The sequence below is a fragment of the Schistocerca serialis genome, chromosome 7 (genome assembly GCF_023864345.2).
Source record: "Schistocerca serialis cubense isolate TAMUIC-IGC-003099 chromosome 7, iqSchSeri2.2, whole genome shotgun sequence".
Lineage (NCBI taxonomy): Eukaryota > Metazoa > Arthropoda > Insecta > Orthoptera > Acrididae > Schistocerca > Schistocerca serialis.
Window position 1 is genome coordinate 176,196,688 of NC_064644.1, and position 25,851 is coordinate 176,222,538.

Here is a 25,851-nt window from a genome sequence, read left to right on the forward strand (position 1 = left end):
GTTGAGACGGCTGTATGGGCACATCGCGAAAGGCAATTAAAAAAAAAGAAGAACGTATTTCAAACATATATCTACACATATTTTATCTGTATCTCTACCGAACTTGTCCCTGCACTTCCGCTTCCATGTCGCTGTGGCTGTTCAACAGTAGCAAGTCCCATGCATAGTTTCGCGAAAATCCTTAAGGCACTGCTGTTCACCATTTTCAGGAACGATCTTGATTTAATGTTTGGGCAGGAATTATTCACAACTAAGTAGTGGGGCCTTACACTCTTCCACACCGTCTAACTGGTCGCGTTTACCACGTATTTCTATAACATGTATTTCCCGGTCTCCTCGAAGATGTGTCGCTTCAGGACAGAAGACGGATTTTCTTCCAGCTTCATGAGGCATCTCCCAATTTCACAAATTGAGTGAGAAGGTTGTTGGACAGATAATACACTGGACGCTGTATTCGGCATAACGGACCTGTTCACTGGTCTGCAATATCCCCAGATCTCACATCACTTGATTTTTATCTTTGGAGCCACCTGAAGGCTCTTGCGTGTCAAACTCCTGTAAACACTGTGGAAGAACTAGTAAATCGAATTACTGTTGCTGCAGGAGTCGTCTTAGATCACACCAACGTAACATTATCCATTGTTCACCGTTCCGTTTTTTGACGGCTTGAGTCAATGGCGCACACTTAGAGTATTTACTGCAGTAATCACAATGTACGAGTACGGTGATGTTTCCTGCAGGCAAAGCGAATACTTTTTAGCGTTGTCTAGCGCACTAACTACGAGTCAGAGATCCCACGTTCGTATACTTAAGATAACTATCTATATCCAACCTATCATCCCATAAAAAGTGTGTATTTATTTCTGAAACACGCGGTATATGTGCCTGTACCGTGCCACAACATCTACTAACTTCTTATGCAATTTTCTTAGTATCTAAAATAACATCGTCTGCAATTCCACTCTGTACGACGCAAGAATTATCGGCACATCCACTTCCCTGTGCATCTGGCCCAGACTCTCCGACCTCAATACAACCCCCATTATCAGCCAATGGCGCAGATACTACTGCAATTAAATAAGCTATGTTGCCAGCCCCGCACTTAATCACTTCTTTACAGCCCGGACTCATTCCTGCTACCTCAGACTCGACAATTTCACTCGATATAGGAGCTGGTACTTGTACATTACTCATCTTAACTTCAGCGTCATTACTCTGTGCCTCGGGCTACCTCCCAGGAATTTGTATTTATTACGACACCATCTACAATTACAATATTGCAGTGGTTGTGTTATTCTGACCACAGCTGTTATGAACCACGTCAGATGAATTCGCAATTTCGAATAGTGACTACCATCACCTGTAGAATGGAATGATGACAATGAAAATTTGTGCCGGACCTGGGCACGAACCCGGATTCCCCGCTTATCGCGAGCGGTCGCCTTACCATTTGGCTATCCGTGCACGACTCCAGGCCAGACCCAAATTTCTATATGTCGTCAACCATGCGTCTACGATCTGTACTCGCACAGCCATTATGTGTATTCCCTTACAGATCGGACATCGTGCTTGAAAGTCGCATGCTCGGTATTGGCAGATAAATACGATATTGCAGTGCCTGTGTTAGTCTGATTACGATGAAAAGTTCCTTTGGACATGCTCGCTTTTCCAGATGAACTCTGCATCGTAATCAGAATAACACAGGCACTGCAATATCGTATTTATCTGCCAATACCGGGCAACCGACATTCAAGTACAGCGTCTGACCTGTACGGGAATGTACATAATGGATGTGCGAGCACAGGTCGCAGACGCATGGTTGACGACATACGGAGGGTTGGGTCTAGCAGTGAGTCGTGCAAGGGTAGCCAGATGGTAAGGCGACCGCTCGCGATAAGCGGGAAATTCGGGTTCGAGCCCCGGTCCGGCAAACATTTTCAGTGTCGTCATTCCATTCTACAGCTGATGGTAGTCGTTATTCGCAATTCCGAATTCATCTGATGTGCCATCTACAGTTAGTTTAACCTCTTCCGTTAGCAATGTGAGGCAGGCACACCGTCCTCTGGTGAACCTGACTGGCGTCGGCTGGCAGGCAGCTGTCTTCCGGCCCAGTGAAGAGATGCATGTGTAGGCGCCATGCGTTGTTGGCGTCGGGCCGAGCAGTGGCCGGTGGCCGGACACTGGGCTACAGCTTCGACGTCACCAGTGCTCTCCTACTTCTGCTGCGACGGCATTCCATGTGGTATGGAGTCTGAGGCCCTGCTCGCATCCATCACGAGGGCGAGTTAGGACTGCTGTGCAAGAGACATGACCCACTGCCTCTCTGGCAGGCGTCTGACGATGGGAGGAGCTGACAGAAGGTCAGGAACGCTGTGGCGCCGGGTCCCACAAGCAGAGGCGAATTTAGCTGTTTGCCGCCTTTAGCCAGAGAAAAATGTCTCCGCCTCTCATTTCGACTTAAATGTACCACCAAGTAACTTACAAAAAAAAAAAAGAGTTCAAATGTGTGTGAAATCTTATGGGACTTAACTGCTAAGGTCATCAGTCCCTAAGCTTACACACTACTTAATCTAAATTATCCTAAGGACAAACACACACACACACACCCATGCCTGAGGGAGGACTCGAACCTCCACCGGGAGCAGTCGCACAGTCCATGACTGCAGCGCCTAAGACCGCTCGGCTAATCCCGCGCGGCGCTGCTAAAAACAACAAAGAATATATGCATATTGAACTCATCACACTGGAGCCATTCAAAGCTGTTTACGGCGTGCTTTCTTTGCAGCAAATGCATTGATCTCGTCTTCATACTCCTATTGCGTTGTCATGACAGATTTCATGAAGAGGCCGACAACACTATTCACTCGAGCTTGCAACATGGATGATCGCAAATAATTCTTAAGCCTTTTGAGGAGCGAGAAAGATCACTCGGCCGAGCAATTTTTTGCAGTGATTGACAGAAATAGTCGTAGAGTAAAATCTAAATAAGGAAACAGTTCTTGAACGTGGTTTTAACGCAACATTCTATACAGAGTAGTTACGGAGGAGGTTTATATTGCGTTCCTCGCCAGTCAATAATTATTCCAGGTCGTCTGTGTAACTATTTTGCTGTTTTCTAGCATATTTCAGTAGTTCTCTGTTGTCTCTTCAAGGAAATCAACTTAGAAACTCAAAATTGATACAAAACTCTTTTAGCGATCTTTTCTTTCCTCCAATTCAAATATCAATCTCTCTACAATAAGCAGAAAGTCTTTTTTCCTTTAAAAGTAGTATCTGACAAGGCAGTTTCGTCCACTTTCAGTTTTCTTAAACTTTACCTTTCTGTGGCTGTTTCGAACATATTTATATTACTCTTTTCGATTCCAGCGTTTCTATATGTGTCGTGCGTAGAACATTTCTCTCGAACGTAATCAAGTCAAGAATCGTACAACTTTATTAAAGTCCCCGAATCTGTATCAACACTTGACAACAATTTATTTGTAGCATTAAATCGCTTCGGAAGCGGGGTACCCATTCTTCTCGTCATCTAGCATGGACCTGATGTCGTGGTGGTCCTGCTACACTCGGAACGTATCTGCCTCAAAATTCACACATATTCGTCGTTGAACTATCACCCAGCCCCCGGTCACGTAGCTCACAGCATGGTGTATTAAGACGTCCTGCCAGCTTCTGCTGTCACTGATGTGCGGTGCAGGTTTCACCAAGCATGTCTCGCCCGTGTCACAGTCCTTTTGCCTATGTGTTATTCTGACCTACACGTCAACACACTGTGCTTAACAGCCCGTGGTAGCTAACGCAACGCGCCACACGGCAGCCACAAGCTTTACTTAAATCTGAGTAGTGACACTACATGACCAGTCGACTCTGTCGTCGTTGTCATAGTGGATGCTGTAGCCATACCAGGCACGTAAAAAAAAATGGTTAATTGTTCCTGATTCTTAAACCATAATAAATAAACGTTAGGATGAAGATGCTATGTGGAAAATAATGTCCGCCGATAACTATTCTTTTAATGTTCATTGTTAACGGGTTAGTTCAGCTTTATCACAAAAGTAAAATCCAGGCTGATGATTAACCTCATCGCTGTTGTTGAACGAATATAAAATAGCTCGAGCCCCCAACGTAGTGATTTGTAAACTCATTATATGCAGGGTGTGCGGAAGTTCCCGTTACAAACTTGTAGGTCTCATAGAGGAAAGTGAGTACATACTATTTTGAATATCCGAAAACTTTATCCAACGACGTTAGAGAGCGCCAAAGTTACAGTCGCCTGCGTCTGTAGATGTATTGTATATACAGGATCATTCTGTGATGATGTTATACAAACTGTCAATGGTGATGGAGACGGATAAATGTGTCAGTTTGAGGTAAGGGTCCTGTTTCGGAAACAAACGAGTCGAAAGTGACAAGCGAAAATCATTCTGATACATCTGACCGTGGAATACATGTGCCGGTACTGTCGTTGCTAAGAATGTAGGGTATGCAACTTTCAGAGGTGGTAGTATGGAACAAAACAAGAAAAATGTCTAGTAAATTTGGGTTCTGAAATGCATATCCGAGGATCTATGAGCACTTGTTCATCTTCAATAGTGTGAAACACATCTCCTCTGTTGAACAAGTACCCATGTTTACTAAACTTTTCTTTTTTGTTCTGGTCCGTACTATCACCTCTGAAAGTCGCATACATCACGTTCTTAGCAGCAGCAGTACCGACACATGTATCCCACGGTCAGATGTATCAGAATGATTTTCGGTTATAGCTTCCGACTCGTTCGCTTCCGGTATAGGGACCCTTACCTCAAATTGATACATTTATTCTTCTCCGTCGTCATTGAAAGTTTGTATCATTATCACGGAATCACCCTGTATATACATATACTTACATGCGCCGGTACCTATAACTGTCACACTCTGCAAAGTCGTTGGATGACGTTACCGGACATGTGTTCCTATTCAAAACGTCATGTACTGATTCCCCTCTACAAGTGTGTAATGGAATTTCCGAACATCCTGTATTTAAAACAACTGGCAACAGTGAACGTGTTCACAGTTCAAAATTGTCCTATGTTCATATCAACGCTAACACAGCATGTGCAAGTCGAATAGACACCGAATGAAATGATTGTAGGTGTCGACCAGCACTAAAATAATCAGTTTCCTCTAAGCAGACTGAGTTAAAATTCAACTCGAAACGAAATCAGGTTAACGCACGAAAGTTACGTATTCCAGTGAACTTCAGACAAGATAATTCCAAGTGCTGACCAATTCAATTTTTTTATGTCCCCACTGAACTATCGCGGGAAATATTTCAAAGTGTCGCGGCCGTCTTTTCGAAAAACATCTACGTTCATAAACCTGTGCAGTTGTATCATCGTCCAGAGCAGAATAGGTCCTGCCTGTTCAGTTCCGTCCAAGCAATTGCACCAGTTATACTGGCATATTTTTATACGTAAGTCCAATCTTAAAACTAGATACGACGTTAAGAGTATGCTAAAACCCTGATTATATTGACATATTACATTTAATAATACGTTAAGTAGGTTGCCCATAAATCTAAGTTGAATGAATACATGTTTTAGTTGCAGTGATCAGTTTTCAGACTCTGCTCACTGCGTCTCGAATTATTATTGTAAATACATGTATGCTACGTGTATTGTATTGGAAATGACCTCCTCTTTTCGCTGTTGCACTCTAAATGCACGTATCTTTAACCACATTAAACAATGAACGAAACTACATACATTACTTACGCAGTCTCTCTATACAACCAACGAACCTGCTCTTTCTCCTCTTCTAGATGGTGGATAGCACTTCACTGTAATTAATACAGTTTGCCCTGCATATGTGCAAACGTAAGCAAGACTATGCAGTTCTTCCTATGCTCTTGTTACAGAACGTCATGCCACATACTACGTACGACTTTCAGTGTTCAGTTCGATGTAAGTTTTGTAAGAATAAGAAAAATCCAATAGTATGGATGATATGACGCTGAATCGATTATCTAATTATCCATCATTATCAAAACTACACTGAGGACAATGGTAGATATTTAAGATTATCCTGCATGTATTATGTTTGCTTGTTACATGTAAACAACATTACTGTCATCATATTCAGGGCCAGTGAAAACTCTTCTGTCGTGGCGAGGTTTCCAGCCACTGGCCAAACTGAGCTACTGCGTCTACTTGGCACATTCAGTCATCCTCTTCTACCACTGGGGGATTACGAGGACACCTATCACCTTCGGGCGGTACTATATTGTAAGTATTGCTTTCTGCTATTACACTCGTAGATACCACTCACTTTTCCAAATCAATAAGTGCCCTGCTCATGTAAAACCTAATATACTTTTGAAACGGAGACCAAATTAAGAAACATTACAGAAACGCAGGCGACAATGAAAAATTAAGTCTTACATGTTGAAGTACTGCGATGTATGAGTCCCGAAACTTTTAGGGTCATAATTATGCTGATAGTGGGCGATTCTTAGCTGGAACTTTGAGATAAGGAACAAATTGCTGAAAATGAGCATTTAGCTTTTTATCAACATAATTTACTTACACTTTAAAGCAACAACTTCTGCTCATACAGTAACCCTCCACTGCACTCGGCACAATTCATTAGCCCGTGTACCTAATAAATCAGAAAATCAGAATAAACCATTGATTCCGAAGCACTGCAAATGGAACTGTATGGGAAAGTACTCACCTATTCACAAGAATGGTAATTTATTCCTTTATCTTAGCAAATACCAAATTAAAGCTATCATAGGTGTGGTGCAGTTATACTCAAACACTATAGCTGGAATAATGCGTAATCACTATTCGTATTTAAGTGAAATACTAATTAAACTACAAAAGAACACTGTTGCCAGTGCTCACAGTGGACAGAAAACATAAAAACCAGTTGTTCGTGATTATAACATGGATTTACGTAACAGTCTGTTATACTAGCATTAATGATATCAGTCACTACAGGTGTGCAAACAAAATCAGGGCGACATAAAATGTGATTACTATTGCCTTTCACTTAACAAATTTAGTTAATTTAATATGGCAGTAAACAAATCGATTACAACACAACATGCCATTACGAAGACGGCATACATCCCTTCATTCTCTAAAAGAAGTTCGTCCTCTGACATTACTTAGACCTTTTTAAACATAAACTGCAAGTATTTTTTACCTGGCATGTCAGCAAGCAGCGTTCAGAAATCAATAAAAAGGAGGTCTTTGTAACACCCGCTGAAATTCAGCGTTAACACAGAAATCACGTTTTTACATAGAATCACCCTTTTACACAGAAATCACGTTTTTACGTATAATGCGAGTTGATACCCCAATAATACCGCTATCGAACGGAAAAAGAGTTAGGAGGCTGAGAAATTACGACAGACGACTTCTTGCGGGCAAATAGGCGCGAAACCATTGCTGTTAGAATACACAATATCCAAGCAATCACTGGGAACAGTCCCGTTCGGAAATATCTAGGAGTATGCATACGGAGCGATCGGATGCGGAAAGAGCAAGCGTCGAAAAGGCAGATGTCATAACAAGATCCATTGGAAGAGTCCACATGGAGTAAAGACTACTCACGAAGGTCTCCAAAACTCTGAGATTCGACAAATGCTCCTCAGTCCAAGACAATTACCAAGTACGATTGAAAAACAAACTAGTGAACCTACGAAGAGGAGCAGCGTATTTTATCTTTATCATAATTCTAGCAAGTGAGAAATTGTCATAGAGAATGTTCATCCAATTCCTGCGTTCTTCATCATGATGTGGTTTACTGTTTAACTACTGAGACCTTACGTTGGTAGAAGAGCCAACCAATATTTTTCTGCCTTCATTATATGTCTTGCAAAAAGAAAGTGAACGTAAAATCAGAGAGATTCGGGCTCATACGAAGATTTATCAACTGTCATTGTTACCACACACCATTCGCGACTGAAACAGGAAAGTCAGGAATTGGCAGTGGTAGAAGAAATAGATGACAATTTCATTTTTCTAAATATCTTACTGGTTTTACTGTCCACCAAATACCAACCCAATTTAATAACATTTTAATTATTTTTATTTCGATCAAATCGAGAATCTGGCAGTCGGCTGGCAATGCTCTCTGAGTGTAACAAAATACCAGGATGTCAGTTTACGCAAAATTCACGTCTGTGGTATGAACTGAGTAAATCTCAGATAAACAAATACTCGTCTTAAACTTAAAAAGTATGATTTCCGACAAAGCCATATATTGGAATTTGTTAGGGCCCGTGAGTTTCTAATGACACTTTTTCTTTGAGCTGCTTCCGGACTCTTTGCAGATTTGCTTCACAGTCAGGATTACTGAATACTAGACAGTTTTAGGATGTAATCACCCTTTTAATGAATGGATGAGTGTAGTTTTACTATGGCTTTGTTGTGCCAATTTTCGAAGTTTATCCCAAGGCATTTCCAGCTCATCCTTCAATAATGCACTCTTATTAATCATCTTTCGGGGTGAATGGTTCCCACAAATATTGCTTCCCACCTATATTGTATACAGAGCATAACCTAATTAATAGTGGAAACTGACACAAGTGTTAAGTATACGACAATACAATCGAAGACATGGAAACAATACATATGCGAGATAAGTGCGTTGTTGCGAACCGCTAGAGAGTTCAACATGGAATATGTCCTAGTAAGTACAAACGTGTTTGAAATGTAAATTTCCAATTAGGTCCCTATCCAACTGGACTCAAACTCCATCCATAGCCTACATTGACAGGAAGTACAATACTAATTCAGTGCATTGTATCTTACTGTTCACTCTACACTCGTACCTCTAAATGGAGGTATTCCGTTCTGTCAAAGATGCTTTTGGGAAGCAAGCACTTATCGGTATGTTTAGTGTGGCAAGCGAGAAAATGAATTTTCTCTTTCGCTCGGCCAACGCCAAGCCAAGGCAAGCCTAATGCCTACCATGAATAGAGGAACAAAGAGACTGCCTAATAATCTTACGTGAAATTAAATGTTTAAATACTGTTACAAAAGTTAGCCGGATTATATAAAACTATGCAAAGGCCTTAGGTTCTGAGTCTCGGAGTGATCCGCTATTTGTTTCTTCAAAAATACACTTAATACAATTTTTTCTACATTTTGAAAGTGCATAATACTGAACTTGGAATGTTTTAACTTCGGAATTATGTTGCGATGGTTATAAAAGCATTATATAGAGGTTTTCATGAAGCTACCTCATTTAGTTTTCGAATTATTCTACTTTCCTCGAAATCTTAAAAGCACGTAATATTGAAGTTAAAAGTTCTATTTTTGCAGTGAGGTTCAGCTTTTTCTAAAAACCTAGGGTAGAAGTTTTTATGAAGCTACCTCTATTAAAATTTTTTGGAACATTTACTTTTTGAATTAGCAAGTAAAAACCAATTTTCGTGCCAAAAGCCAGAAAAAGGTGTTAGATTAACTTACCTTAATAAATAAGATACAAAACTAAAATGACAGCACTGTATTCGTGTAAGTAATAATGAAACTGTACCAAATTTTACTGTGATACTGTAATTTAACAAAAGGTACAAACGTTAGAAAGAGACAGTTCAGATGATTCTGTCCGCGTCTGTGTCCGCTTAAGCCCCAGATGGCGTTAATGACGACTGATGTGATTGGTTTTCCGATCGAATGAGATATCGCGCACATCTTGAGAAACGGTGTGAAAATGAACGTACTTGGATTAATAATTTAATTTGAAAACCCGAGTTTAGTTTTACGTGCTGTGATTTAGTTTCACCCGCTACATTGTAGAAAACTGTGAGGCAACCGAATGAGATTATTCTCCACTTTTAAGGTGAGCTATTAACTTCAGGAACAAAACTCTCTAAACTGTACCAATTGCTAACTACGATAGAACAATCTGTAATGAATTTTCAAACTAATTCTTGTGCTTGTGAGTATTTGTCAGAATCCACAGCTCACTTAAATGACAGTAGACTTTTATTTATCGTCGTGGTATCTGACTCCTCTGGCTTATTCTTAGAAAGTTATAATATTTTATTTCAATTTCGGCGAGCTGAATTGTTGATCTGTGCACTGAAGCCTATGAATAGTATCTTTTCCATCCATTTTTGGCTGTTCACACAAAAAGTTTTCAGCCCCTTGCAAATGGCTGTGGTACCTTAAAATCGCACAAGACTACCAAACATTTCAACTTACAAAACTAATAACAAACCAAAAAATTTTACTCGTCGCCACACAGCCCCTGGATCACTTCGTATTGCTTGAGAAGGCTGTTCAATTCATATTCTGGTTCTTCAAACTTATCAATGGGCGTTCTGTACACTTCACTATTCAGTTGACCCCAATTAACCCACAAACTGCACTTTTGTGGACGCTTGTTTGGCGTAACGCTTGCTTCTATTACTTTATACTTTCACCCCTATAAGTTTTCGCTGTCAATTTTCATTCCCTCTTTATTTGACCTTACGAATCTGTTCACAGCACGTTAGCATATAATAAATAAACACTGATTATGCAGGGTGTAAACGATAACCGTGTAGAACGTACCACCGTTTTGTAGGGGCAGTCGAGTTGAACAACTTGATACAGTACACTTGCGGTCTATCAAATCGAGAAACAGCTTCAAAGTAGCCAACAAAAACCATCTAAGCTACAGCGAATGCGTGCTGCACGAGCTTTCGGTTAAAATCGTCCTTGAATATTAAAAACTCCTTGTTGTAGCTCTTACAAAGAGTAGAATTGACGTTTGTGTAAATTTTACCTCAAACATTTGCGAATTTTAGCAGCATAAAATTAACAATTAAATTGGTTTATTTGTCTTCCTGTCTGACAACGAAACTACTGTGCTTTCATCCGAATCCACCAAAAATAACCGCAATTATACAGGGTGAGTCACTAACTATTGCCACCAAGAATAACTGCGAAAGTATGATAGGATCTGGAAAGTTCGTGGGACAAAAGTTGCATGGGACAACGGGGCCAAAATATGACGTTGGTTTTTCGTTGCTAGGTGTGGTCGCTTCAGAGATGAGAAGGTCAACTTTGTTTTTTTAAATCGGGTGCTATAATTTGGTACTTATTTTCTGATAGCGACTATCGAGACGAATCCAGTGATGTGTAACAGTAAGGTCTTTGAAGATCAACGAAGGTCAAAAAGGTGGCATGAACGTTCATTTACAGAAGGTGTTCAAACTGATGACCTTGGTATCAATGCAATGCTGCAATCTTCTTATCATGGATTGAGTGGTATTCCTTATCACAGTGGCACTTATCGAAGCGCATGCTCTGACAATTCTCTCTCGCATACCTTCAGATGTCGTTGGAACGTCTTTATAAACAATGTCTTTTACGAATCCCCACAAAAAAAATCCAGAGACGTCAAGTCTGGCGAAAGAGCATACCCGCGTCTACTCAAACGATTTGGGAATTGTCTCTGCAACTCATTTCTAGCTATTAGCGAAAAATGTCCCGAACATCCATCGTGTTGATATCCCATTCTATTCCTCGTTCCTAAAGGTATTTCTTCCAATAACACACCTAATGTTTCTTGCAGGAATGTGGTGTACTTCCCACCATTAAGATTTCCTTCGATAAAACAGGGTCCTATATTTCTGTCCTCCAGAATCCCACACCGTACATTCACCGACCACCGTTTTTGGTGTGCAACTTGCCGCAACCAATATGGATTTTCAGTTGCCCCGTAATGCATGTCATGCAAATTAACATTTCCATGGTTCCTGAATGTAGCCTCGACAGTGAATAAAATCAAATTAATAAATGTGTCATCCCTCTGAATCTGAAGTTGAGCCCATCGGCAGAATTCAGTGCGACGCATACAATCCGTATCAGTTAATTCTTGGTGGAGACTGACATGGTAAGGACGATATTCATGACGATGCAGAACACGAACAACATTACTCTGGCTCATGCAAGATTCTCTTGCGATTTGACGCGAACTAACGCAATGATCTCCAAACACAGTGGCAACAGTACCAATTTCCGTTTCCTCGTTAGTAACTTTCCTTTGCTGGATATGTTTCGGATGCATTGAAGATCCAGTTGTTCTCAATTTATCAAACACACATTTAAGTGTACGACGTATAGGGTGAGTACGTTCAGGATATCTTTCAGCGTATAAGTCTGTAGCTCCCACTGAATTTCGTTGGCATTCTTCGTAAATGAGAAGCATATCGATTTGTTCATCGAAGGAATACATAATTCTCATTCGCTTGATTCGACGATACTGGCCTTACCGTTCCTATTAGCGTTGTATTGCTAAACCGTCGAATGGTGTTCATATGTCAATGGCACTTTAGATGGATACGGCGTATGCGACGAATATTTACTATTTGCGCGATGTATGAGACAGAATTGTCAGAACAAGTGCTTCGATAAGTGTCAAAGTGATAAGGAATACCACTCAATCCATGATACGAAGATTCAGCACTGCATTCATACCAATGGTCATCACTTCGAACACATTCTGTAAATGGACGTTCATGCCACCTTTTTGATCTTCGTTGACCTTCAAAGACTTTACAGCTACACATCACTGGATTCGTCTCGAGAACAGCTATCAGAAAATAAGTACCAAAGTATAGTATCCCATTTAAAAAAACAAAGTTGACATTCATATCTCTGAAGCGACCGTAGCTAGCAACAAAGAACCAACGTCATATTATGGACCCCGTTGTCCTATGCAACTTTTGTACCACAAACTTTCCAGCTCATTCCTTATTTTCGGAGTTTTTCTCGGTGGCAATAGTTAGTAACTCACCCTTATATCCCTTTCAAAAAGAAGATAAAAATTCTCTTGACGGTTTTCTAAGAGACATCTCCACTCCTTTATGTAAATACAGACCAGACTGGTTTAAATTCAAAGAAATAGTATCGATGGCAATTGAGACATATATACCAAATAAAACAGGTCAGAACACTGTTGCAGAAGCAACGAAAGAAACATGCCAAACTTAAAAGAACGCAAAATCCCCAAGACTGGCGAAGTCTAATGGAAGCTCAAAATCAGTGAGAACTTCAAAGAGAGATGATTTTAATAGTTTCCACAACGAAGCTCTGTCTTGAAATCTGGTAGAAAATCCAAAGAGATTCTATTATATTTAAAGTACATCAGTGACAAGACGTAATCAATACCTTCACTGCGCGATAGCATCGGTAATATTATTGCTGAAATTGCCACTATAGTAGAGTTGCTATACACAGTTTTCCTAAATTCCTTCACCAAGAAAGTCTAAGTAAATATTCCAGAATTCGAATCAGGAACAACAAAAAATGGTTCAAATGGTTCTGAGCACTATGGGACTTAACTTCTGAGGTCATCAGTCCCCTAGAACTTAGAACTACTTAAACCTAACTAACCTAAGGACATCACACACATCCATGCCCGAGGAAGGATCCGAACTTGCGACCGTAGCGGTTGCGAGGTTCCAGACTGTAGTGCCTAGAACCGCTCGGCCACCACGGCCGGCGAATCAGGAACAACTGCCAACATGAGTAACTTAGACATAGATATCCTAGGTGTAACGAAGTAACTTACATCACTTAATAAAAGCAAGGCCTTCGCTCCAGATTCTATACCAGTTAGGTTTCTTTCAGAGTATGCTGATACAATATCTCCATACTTAACAATCATAGACAAGTCTTCGCTCGTTGAAAGAATGGAAAGTTGCACATATTACACGAATACTCCAGAAAGGAAATAGGAGTAATCTGCTGAATTACACACCCATAACACTAATGTCGATTCGAAGTAGGATTTTGGAACATATACTGTTGGTTTGGCCATGTACCCGATGTTCGTCTAAAGAGATTGGCAACCTCTCGGGCATTGAAGGATTACGGGATTGCATATATAAGAGGCTGGGCTGATCACAACAAGGACGTAAGACTGCAGGACAAGCGCCAAGAGATCCTCCGTGCTAGGGACCTATTTCCTCCGGCGTGTCACTTGTGTGGAACTGGATCGGCATGAATTTCTCCGCGCCCCCGCTACACAGGGCAAGCCAACACCTCCGCAATTCGCTCCACCGAGGTTCTGAGACAATTTGTGCACCGGCTCTTAGCAGTCCATCAGTCAGAGAGCGGTCGGAAGAAACCGCAGCGGAACGTACGACTCTCCAGCGACATTCTGAGACGTACCCGTCAGTCAGCTACGCCGAACGCTCAACCTCCGTCGTTAGGGATTATCAGTGGCAAAGTTTCCACGTCCCACTACGCTTATTCACTGTGTGCTCCAGGCATATGCCTTTTGGTGTCTGAGAAGTTGTATCATTTTTTACTAAGAAGAGATTTTCCTTTATTATTAAATCTCTCTACTGCGGTCTTAATAAGCTCTTGACTCTTGTTCTTGAAACTTCCTGGCAGATTAAAACTGTGTGCCGGACCGAGACTCCAACTCTGGACCTTTGCCTTTCGCGGGCAAGTGCTCTACCAACTGAGCTACCCAAGCACGATTCACGCCCCGTCCTCAAAGCTTTACTTCTGCCAGTACCTCGTCTCCTCCCTTCCAAACTTAACATAATCTGCCAGCAAGTTTCATATCAGCGCACACTCCGCTGCAAAGTGAAAATCTCATTCTCTTGTTCTTGTTTGCCTCTGTCTTTTTCTTTTATTATTAAATCTCTTTATGCGGTCTTAATAAACCCTTGTTCTTGTTTACCTGTGTCTTACAATTGCTTGTCAGACATCTACCCCGTGGAAGATTTAGCAGCTTACTTCGAAGAGAACAGTTTATTGACCAACAGCCAACACGGATTCAGAAAATATCATTCTTATGAAACACAACTTCCTCTTTATTCTCAGGAAGTAATAAGTGCTATCGACAGGAGATCTGAAAATGATTCCATATTGCTATATTTCCTGAAGGGTTTTGACGCCGTTCCTCATAAGCAACTTATAATCAAATTGCATGCCTACAGAGTATCATCTTTAGTGGTGTGACTGGATTCCCGATTTCCTGTCAGAAAGGTCACAGTTCGAATCTGGCATTCCCCAAGAAAATGTTCCTGATCTGCATAAACAATTTAGGAGACAATTTGAGCAACCCTCTTATATTGTTTGCAGATGATGCTGTACTTTACCGTCTTGTAAAGTCTTCAGACGATCAAAACCAACTGCCAAACGATTAGGGCAAGTTATCTGTATAGTGAAAAAAGTGGCAGTTGCCTCCATATAATGAAAAGTGTAAGTAAACCTAACTAACCTTAGGACATCACACACATCCATGCCCGAGACAGGATTCGAGCCTGCGACCGTCGCAGCCGCGTGGTCCCGGACTGAAGCGCCTAGAACCGCTCTGTCACAGCAGCTGGCATTCCATTTCACCCGTACATACCGAGGCACAGCATATTTCAACTGCAATGCGGACTGAAGACCTTAATATACAGTCCCCTTGTGTTCCGCAACTTGAGGAATTACTATAGGCATTTTTGATAATGAACATTTGTGAGCAAAAGACAACAAATGGCGAGGAAGAATTTAAATTAAATCCAGTTTCGCTAATGCTATTTTTTATTGAATGTGAAAACACATAAATCTTCTCCGATAAGTGTTGCAGTATTGCACCAAAAGCAGTACTACATAACATATTACAGATTTATTGATTTGCTAAATTTGTTGACTTTTCACTCAAAACGTGCCCAACATATTTAAAATCAGATGAACACAAAACAATTAGGACGTATATGTCAACAACAAATCAATTTCATTGAAAAAGCACCTAGTCTCAATCGAAAAATTAAAAAGGTTATTAGCAGGCGAAACGGTAACATCGGTTGAGTATCAAAGAGCTTTCTACCTATGAAATGTATTCAAGTGCAAAATACTTGTAGAATACTTTGATTTATATTTAAAAACTGACATTCTACTTCCTGCTGATATGTTCAAAAACTTTCACAGTCTTCGCCTCAAGACATACGAATTGGATCCTGCACATTACATTACTTCGCCTGGCTTGTCATGGAAAATTACTAAAGAGGAATTGTAGTTTATTACCAACATCAAACAACTTCAGTTTGTTTAGAGAGGCTCTAGATGTGGTATTGTCCATTGATTTTGCAAATATGCAATTGACAACAACACGTACATGGTAAATTATGACGACAAAATTGACGAATCTTACATCATATATCTTAATGTGAGTAGCCTCTACAGCTGGGTGATGTTGCAGTGCCTTCCATGTCGAATTTTGAATGGCTTCCTCCAGAGAGAGTTAAAACTTTCATCATGGAAAACGCACCAAACAATTCGAAAGTAGGGTACATTTTAGAAGTGAGTCTCAAATACCGTGCGAGTATTCACAATTTGCATTTGGAGAAAATACCTCACCATCCGATATTAAGAAACCAAAGAAATTAATTTTGACTTTGTCTGAGAAGAAAAACCATATTTTCACTAAACGAATTTGAGATAATATTTACAGCACAAACTGGCTTTACAAAAAGATTCAGAGTATTTTGTAATTGAGGCAAGCTATACAGGAACTAGCTATACGTTGACGTTAATGCACAAAAACACATGAGTGCAATAAATGGTTTCCAGAAGAACTTTTTCAGATATCCTGGAGACGCAGATTTGAGTCAGCTGCATTAACTGCTAAGCCAGATTTTCGAAGGACTGTGAGTTTTTAACGAAAATTTAGTCGCCACTGCATTGATCAGGCTAAATGCTGCCTTCGATAAACTCACTACAGCAGGAATGGCCATTTTGGATATTTCGTGAACGCTTCTTTTAGACTTCCATTTTGGTTACATATTAAACAAACTTCTGGCACATCATCGAAAACTATACTACAAGGGTACTAACAACTTAATTTACCAGATTAAAACTCTGAGTATTTATGAGCGTATCAAGAGTGATATGCATACGATATTCGGTTTATGGGTTTCAGTGCAAATAGTGGTTAAGATATTCCACTGATAAATAAAAAATAGTTTGGATTAATGAAAGACAAACAAAAATGTGAACCTATTACAGAATTTGTCAGTCTTTCAGCAAAGATGTATGCTCTTGATACGAAACCTAGGCACGTAATGTGCCGAGCGAAGGGAACAAAGCAGCCTCCTGTTAATGTTAACCATCAATGATTACAAGCAGTGTGTATTGCACCTGGAAGTACAAATGACTGAGCAACATTTAATTCAAACTAAGCAGTAAATTGCTTCTTCTATTAGGCAACATAAATTCGTCTCATCTGCACAAGACGATAAACATTTGATACTTCCTGATAAGGAAAATACAATGGCTTTGGATCACTACTGCATTAATAATGATGATCGATTTTATCCTCAGTAGCTGTATAAACGAAAATACTTGAAAAATGGAAATGAAATGTGTGTGAAAATGTAAATTGTAGGTATTAATTTGAGGTCACTTTCATCTTTGTAAGTGATGTGAATTCACATACTTCTTACTCATGTTCTCGTTAGCTTCATAAATACGTTTCGAGGAAAATTTTGTTATATATCGTACGTGCTCAGATACTGAATGTGTAAGAAACACTGAATGTAAAAACAGTATAAGAAAAAAAAGTTTGTAACAAATTTTATGCCTAGAGTATTTTTGTTTGAGGTTTTTTTTCCTTCCCATTGCCTCTACAATATATTATTTATGCTTCAGTGTATGTGTGTGTGTGTGTACGCGCGCGCCCGCATGTGTCTTGCATACACAATTTAGATGAAGATGCTTAAATACATTTTTAAAATATTGTGGCATAAATCTTTCAACATGGAAACAGTTCAACTGAGATTTACGTATTTTTCGATATGGAAAATACTGCGGTATTGACAAATATCTGTGAATGTGTACTATTTTTACAAAATTCAGTAGTATCTTGACAGCTACATTGTGACTCGGTGTTCCACTTCAATACTACATTGTAGTTGGGGGTGAGGGGGGGAGGGGGGAGGAGGCGGAGGGGCGTGGGTTGGTGATAGGGGGGTGGGGGGGGGCGGGGGGGAAGGTGGCATGAGTGCATAATGCTTTCAAGACCATTTCCATTGCCCCCTGATTCTTTTGGTAAGATGGTTAAAAGCCAGCTACCAGGATTGCCATATACATACCTCTGATAACAACCAATATTATTATCGAATCCATAGTTTTGGGATCGCTACGCTTATTGGTGACAGTCCTTGGACATTTCCGCTCTCTATGTAGGGGCAGAGGCCGGGGGACGGGGGGGATGGTGCATGACCAGTGACATATCAGGCCATATCTGTAACCCCTTAAGTAATTTCTATCTAACTGGGCACATGTATCACTTGTAACCTGGAAAAAATTACTGTGACAGTGAGACTCTCCTGGAATCCATTCAGCTGCAGGTGCGGCGAAACGGAGTGTCATAAAAGCATGACTCAGCGACGCCAAGCACAATTTCAACCTATTTGATATACACATGACTAATTTTTTGAATGTGACTATTGTAGGAGTAAGATACGCCTTCACCCCTAGGGATGGGGATGGAGATGAGAAGGGGGTATATTAAATGTTCTAAAACGTGCTGCCTGCTGGTATCTTTTCCGCGAATTTAGAAGACTTAGAATGCTTTAAAAATATGAAGCGCAGTTTATCTCCTACGTGTGCTGCTCGGCACGTCAACCAGGTCGCGAGAACTAGCAGTACAGAAAGACAATAAGTTTGTGTATGTGTTCCGAGAACTAAGATTATACCAGACAGATGACTTTTTTTGGTCATCAGTCTTCTGACTGGTTGGAAGTGGCCAGCCACAAATTCCCCTACTGTGCCACCCTCTTCATCTCAGAGAAGCACTTGCAACCTACGTCCTCAATTATTTGCTGGACGTATTCTAATCTCTGCCTTCCTGTACAGTTTTTACCCTCTACAGCTCCCTGTAGTATTCTGGAAGTTATCTCGTGAAGTCTTAACAGATGCTATGCCATCCTATCCTTCCTTCTTGTCATTGTTTTCCATATATTTCTTCCCTCGCGAATTCTGCGGCGTACCTCCCCATTCCTTACTTTATCAGTCCACCTGTTTTCAACATTCTTCTGTAGCACCTCATCTCAAGTGCCTATTTTCTCTTCTGTTCCGGTTTTCCGACAGTCCGTGTCTCACTGCCGTAAGGTCTATATTTAAACACTACTAGACTTCTCTTCGCCAGGAGTGCCACTTTTGCCAATGTTAGTCTGATTTTTATATCCTCCTTGCTCCGTCCATCATGGGTTATTTTGTTGATTAGGTAGCAGCATTCCTGAACTTCATGATCACAAATTTTGATGTTAAGTTTCTCGCTGCTCTGATTTCTGCTAATTATCATAACTTTCCTCTTGCTTCTATTTGCTGTCAATCCGTGTTCTATAGTCATTAGAATGTTCATTCCAATCAGCAGATTGAGTAATTCTTTTTTATTTTCACTGAGTGTAGCAATGTCACCAGCGAATCTTATCATTGATATCCTTTCACCTTAATTTTTAATTCCACGTCTGAACCTTTCTTTTGCTTCCGTTATTGCTTCTGCGATGTACAGATTGAACAGTAGGGGCAAAATCCCACGTCTTAAACACTTTTTAAACTAAGTACTTCGTTCTTGGCCTTCCACTCTTATTTTTCCCTCTTGGCTCTTGTACATGTTGTACATTACACGTCTTTTCCTGTAGCTTGCCCCTATTTTTGTCAGAATTTCGAACATCTTCCACCATTTGACATTGTCGAATACTTTTTGTAGACCGAAAAATCCTATGAAAGTGTCTTGAATTTTATTCAGTCTTTCTTCCATTATGAATTGCCTATCTGGTGCCTTTACCTTTGCTAAAGCCAAAGTGATCGTCATCTAACACATCCTCAAGTTTCTTTTCCATTCTTTTGTATATTATTCTTGTCAGAAACTTGGATGCATGAGCTGTTAAGCTCATTGAGCGATTACTTTCGCAATTCTCGATTCTTGCAGTTTTCGGAAATTGTGCGGATGACGTTTTACCGAAAGTCAGATGGTGTAACTCCAGATTCATACATTCTACACATCAACGTGAACAGTCGTTTTGTTGCCACTCCCCCCAACGATTTTATGAATTCAGATGGATTGTTATCTATCCCTCCCACTTCATTTGATATCAAGTCTTCCAAAGCTTTTTTTAAAAATTATGATTCTAATACTAGGTCCCTTATCTCTTTTACATCGACTCATGACACCTGAACAACACAGGAAAGTTTAAGATTCTCTTTGAACTCGTATGGTGTAAAACAGCACAGGCTCAGGCATATATGTCTGCATTGTTTGTGATAAAGACTTAACACGAGAGAAGCCGCGGTTAAAAGCTGGTATGCTTATATACATTGTGTGTAAATTGCAGGTCCAGAAAGCACTGGGCGTCTTGCTGATGGTGTTACCAGTGGCAGCGGTCCTTTCCCTGAGCTTCGAGATGCCTGTCCTCAATCTATCTAAGGCTTTTCTCAATCCAGGTGAGATACTAGCAATAGAAACACAGGCTGCCAAAAACAAATGTCGATGTTTTTTTCTTTTATTGATACACGGATGAGCCAAAACGTTATGACATCCTACTTAGTAGCTTTTTTGCCCAGTTCTGGGACAAAACGCATAACTGATTCTACGTATCAGAGATCCGACGGTTTGCTGGTAAGTTTGTGGAGGTATCCGGCATTAGATCTCTACGCACAGGTCATGTAATTCGCGTAAATAACGGACCGCTGATTTGGGTACGTGGTGATGGCGCCCGATAGCGACCCATGTGGGTTCCATAGGATTTGCATCAGGCGAATTTGGTCGCCGTCTCATCAACGTGAGTTCCCTATAAAGCTCCTCAAACCACTGTAGCACAGTTCTGGCTCTGAGACACGGACAATTATATTGCTGAAAGATGACATCGCCGACGGGAAAGACATCAAGCATGTAGGGATGTAGGTGGTTTACAGCTGTCAACGTGTCTTCGATTACTGCCACAAGTCCCATGCAAGCGCAGAAGAATGTCTCCCATAGCATAATACTGCTCCCACCGGCCTGCGTCCGTGGCGCGCTGCACCTTTCGAGCCGCCGTTCACTTCGATGACGGCTTTTGTGGAGACGACCATCAAGCTAGTGTAGCAAAAATTTGATACACCCGAAGAACCGACACATTTCCGTTGATCGGCGGTAGAATCCCGATGGTCCCGTGCCCACTACAATCGTAATTGACGATGTCGTTGGGTCTACGTGTGAACAAGTAGGGGTGGTCTGCTGCGGGGTTCCGTGTTGAACACTGTGCGATGAAGAGAGCGTTCCGAAACACTTTTGCGTGCACCAGCGCTGTTCACTTTCGGCAGTGATATCACAGATCACCATCTGTCCTACTTTACAGAGCAGACAAACTTACGAACCCCATGTTCTGTGAAGAGTTGTGGGCATCCAACCATTTAGCGCCTAGTGGTAATTTCCTTCCACCTCGTAGACGCTCACGACAGTAGCACGTGTACATTCGACTAGCTTTGCCGATACTCGATCGCAGGCTCTGAGTAATCATAATCTTCCCTTTGTCAAAGTCGCTTGACTCAAAGGATTTGCCCATTTGCGGCCCGTGTGTTCGCTAGGGTGATCCTCTGTTCGTGTCTGCTCACATACTTTTGTTACCGCGTCACTTGCGCGCAACGCCACCAGGTGGCATCCAACGCCGTGGTGGACAGTCGTCACAGTGTATTGGCTATCAGTGGATCTACTGTGATTACATGAACCGGATAGGTATTATGTGGAAAACTAATACTGAAGGTGATCAATACCCACGTCAATACAACGTGAAATAATATTTCCTTTAACGGAAAACAGCGTATAATGTAAGTACTTTTCCCCAGTCCGCCCCCGGTAGCTGAGTGGTCATCGCGACAGAATGTCAATCCTAAAGGTCCGGCTTCGATTCCCGGCTGGGTCGGACATTTTCTCCGCTCAGGGACTGGGTGCTGTGTTGTCCTAATCATCAACATTTCATCCCCATAGACGTGCAGGTCGCCGAAGTGGAGTCAAATCGAAAGACTTGCACCTGGCGAACTGTCTACCCCAGTCACACGACATTTTTATTTACTTTTCCTCAATCCTTTCAGTAGCCGACTTTCCAGCTTAGTTCCACCTTTCTGAGAGCTCATTGTGTGCATGTAGTAGGTATCAGTTTGCATACGTTTTCAGCGTATAAAAGTATTTTCTGCGTCTAATTAAACCAAAGATAAATGTGTAATGTGTTCCGTTCTGAAGCATCTGTTAGAACAAATACGTATAGTAAATTTCTGTAATTGTATACCTCACGTATCCCGTTACCCACTCTGCCTCTTTTCTTCATACTGTTCCCGTACTCCAACAGCAATTAGTATTCAGCATCTACAATCTCTAGTTCTAAAATTAAAAATGAAATGAAATGTGTGTGAAATCTTGTGGGACTTAACTGATAAGGTCATCAGTCCCTAAGCTTACACACTACTTAACCTAAAGTGTCCTAAGGACAAACACACACACCCATGCCCAAGGGAGGACTCGAACCTCCGCCGGGACCAGCCGGACAGTCCACGACTGCAGCGCCTGAGACCGCTCGGCTAACCCCGCGCGCCTAAAATTAAAAGAATATTCGGGATTCTGTCCAAATCTCAGACTAGTTACAAGCCTGAAAGTCACAAAGAAAGTGTTAAAACTTGCGACACTGAGGATATCTGTACCAGACAAAGAGTCTCAATAAACATAGAATATAAGTGATATTTCAACGTCCGACGAACTTTTGGCTGTGCATAAAAAGATGGACAGTTAGCTGTTATAGTAAATATAAATTATAAAATTGCTTAACGATTTACTAACACCTATTATTTTTCATAAATCAAGGATAAATTAGAAAATTAATAATAAGTTTTATGCCGAGTTCAACGAAACGTAGGTGAAATGTAGAATATAGAGCAACAATTATAGCATGAACCTTCATTAGAACGAAATAAGTTCGAGCAAAGAACTTGTCTTAAGTTAACAAAATTGATATGGTTGTTTTGTTCAGCACAAATAATGCCACTACACAGTGCAGTAACCCTACGGAGCAATCCAGCTCATTCAGCGGTATGTGGTACCGATAACGATGGTAGCCGGCCTTGGTCGCCGAGCGGTTCTAGGCGCTTCAGTCCAAAACCATGCGGCTGTTAAGGTCGCAGGTTCGAATCCTGCCTCGGGCATGGATGTGTGTGGTGTCCTTAGGTTAGTTAGGTTTAAGTAGTTCTGAGTTCTAGGGGACTGATGACCTCAGATGTAAGGTCCCATAGTGCTTAGAGCCATCTGATAACGATGGTATCTATGAGCTTCAGCAGGTAGTGAAACCTGTCAGGGGAATGGAAAGACGACTGAGAAGAATTACAGAGCTGTCAAGAATACTCCAAAAGGACCAAGAATGTCCTCTATATAGAACTACACAATCATAATATTTTGCAAAGAAATGTCGACGTCTATGCTACAGCAATAGTCATTTCTTATTTTTTGTTTACTGACATGAGTTCCAGACTCCTTGCTTACAGACGGATACTATCCGTCAGATACAAGCTAAACTATTGATAATCTACAAACAGATGGTTTTCTGCATTCCACTGTACAAACATGTTGGGTTGGCATGACCATCACAGTCGCTCACTGCTGTGGCAATACTGAGGACGCTAGCGATGGACGATGATGAATTTTTAAATTTCCATTCTGAGGACAGCGAATAAATGGAAGGACAGAAGACAAAGAAATTGACATTCTGCATACATTTTATTTTACATTTTGAGCATTGTAGTACGTAACGTCGTCTGTTGCATCTTTTATCCTGTTAACAGCGAAAGACGTGCTTTGTGACATTTATTTTGCGTTGTGGGTGTTTCATTTAGCACTGCTTCCGACTGATCCTACACTATCTAATTGAGTGCAGTAAGGTGACCACTACCGAAAAATTTTCTATGTGCAGGTTTATTGGAAACATCTTAGTTCCTCCATCCACACAAACAGTACTAACAGATCAGCCCTTATTCTGAATCCCAAAACTATCACAACACCAACCAAACTTCTGCTAGCTGCCCTACTTTCCAGCCTATAGTGTCGCGGAGATCTTTTCCCACTACTCTTCAAGATGCGACACTTTTTTTCCTGTGCCCTACACTTCTGCAGAACCACTTCTTTTCCACTGTCTCCCTTCATGGGAACCACATAAAACGGTGATCGGGCCCAGACGCGTCGATTAAATCGCAGATCCCCACTTGAGACGAATTTTTTTTAGATACTAACCAAAGAGGCGACAACAGATCTTCCTAGATGTTCGCCATCCAAGTGCAGGCGTAGAAGGGCTCTACTTAATATTCACAAAAAATATGAGCATAGGCTTCAGCTTAGTACGGCACTTCCCTCCAGCGCTCTGTATTTCCCCCACTGTACACTGACAGCCCGGAAACCCCCACCACTATCGCTCTCGCACGCCTTCCCAGCCGACTGCGCATCTACCAGCCACATTATTCTGCACACACTTTACTAGCTTTCAGAACACAGAACACCAAGTTATAAGTGCAAGCCCGTGTTACGACACAGAAACAGAGAACGATAGCAGCGCTCCTAGTGGCCTGACAGTCAACTTTGAGTATGGGAAAATGCAGCGCGGAGATCGGTATTTTTGCTATGCGAAATACCTGATATTTTTCATTTATCCGTTATTAGTGTGCCTCGTAGCCTGATGGTAAAGTGTGTACTTGGAAACGTTTGTGACCTTATAAAGTAATATATTTCACAAATCTCAATTCAAAGATAAGATTAATATCTAGTAGCTGAGATTGAGAGATGTAAAATTTTGTAAATGACATCTTGGTCGCCTTTGGACTGTAAAATTATTTTTTTGTAAAACCTAACATTGCAATTTCGACCGTGCGTTTATTATCAAGTGGGAATAATTACGCTTTGGCACCTAAAAAGCATCTGACATTGGGTTCATTTAAATCGAGCAGCTCACACAAGACTAAATAAGCACTAACAAACGTTGATCCACACAACATTATGCAATGAAACCAGCTTCTGTTTCATATGAAACAAAAACAAATATGGAATCAATTATTTCGCGCAATATTACGGATACGAGTAGAAATCAAGAAGAATATGAGTAATACATTTACAATGCAGTTCAGAGTGCAACACACACGAGACTTTGCAAATAGAAACACAATGCGATGAACCCAACTTCGGTTTACTACGAAACAGAAGCAAAGATGGAAGACTTGAAATTACACAATAAGAAAATGAGATGTTGAAGAATTCATAAAACTGCAGCTCTCCAAGTGGCCCGACAGTGAACTAAAGTCGTGTTACCGGAAGTCCCTCCATGAGTTTCACCCCTTGGTCCAGATGTCATAACTAAGATTTCCCACAATGAATTGTTCAGCACTGTGATTGTAATGTGTATAACAAAGGAGCAGTTTATAACAACCAGTTACTTTTTCAGAGTTTCAGAATGACTTGTCCATCACCTGTTTTCACATCCATCTAGAAAAGCCAGATACATACAGAGGAAATAAGACCCTATAAATATGTGGTTTTTTGTCATCCCTCAATCGACTTTTTCTTTTTGTTGGCGTAGTTATAGAATCTGTATAAGCATATATGGTATACATAGTTATTAAGTCAGATACACATGTATGTTATTGGACAACAAATAATATGCAGTGTAGGGTGCTACGATAAATATTTTACAATATCAATGTATGCTGTTTTTTGTTTATTTGCAACATGCTCCATCACAACTTTTCGTAATGCTGCATGTACGTATTGTGTGTGAGTGTGTTTGTGTGTGTGTGTGTGTGTGTGTGTGTGTGTGTGTGTGTGTGTGTGTAATGTTTGTGTTGTATGATGATGTGATGA

The 25,851-nt window shown here is 40.9% G+C and overlaps 1 protein-coding gene across 1 annotated transcript in view; it reads left to right on the plus strand.

Annotated features, from left to right (window-relative positions):
* Positions 1–25,851, plus strand: part of LOC126412212 (nose resistant to fluoxetine protein 6-like) — a 552,579-nt gene that overhangs the window by 520,088 nt on the left and 6,640 nt on the right. Inside the window, exons 10-11 of the mRNA XM_050081695.1 lie at positions 6,118–6,260; positions 20,324–20,432. Coding sequence (XP_049937652.1) covers positions 6,118–6,260; positions 20,324–20,432 — 252 coding nt within the window. The remainder of the gene's footprint in view (positions 1–6,117; positions 6,261–20,323; positions 20,433–25,851) is intronic.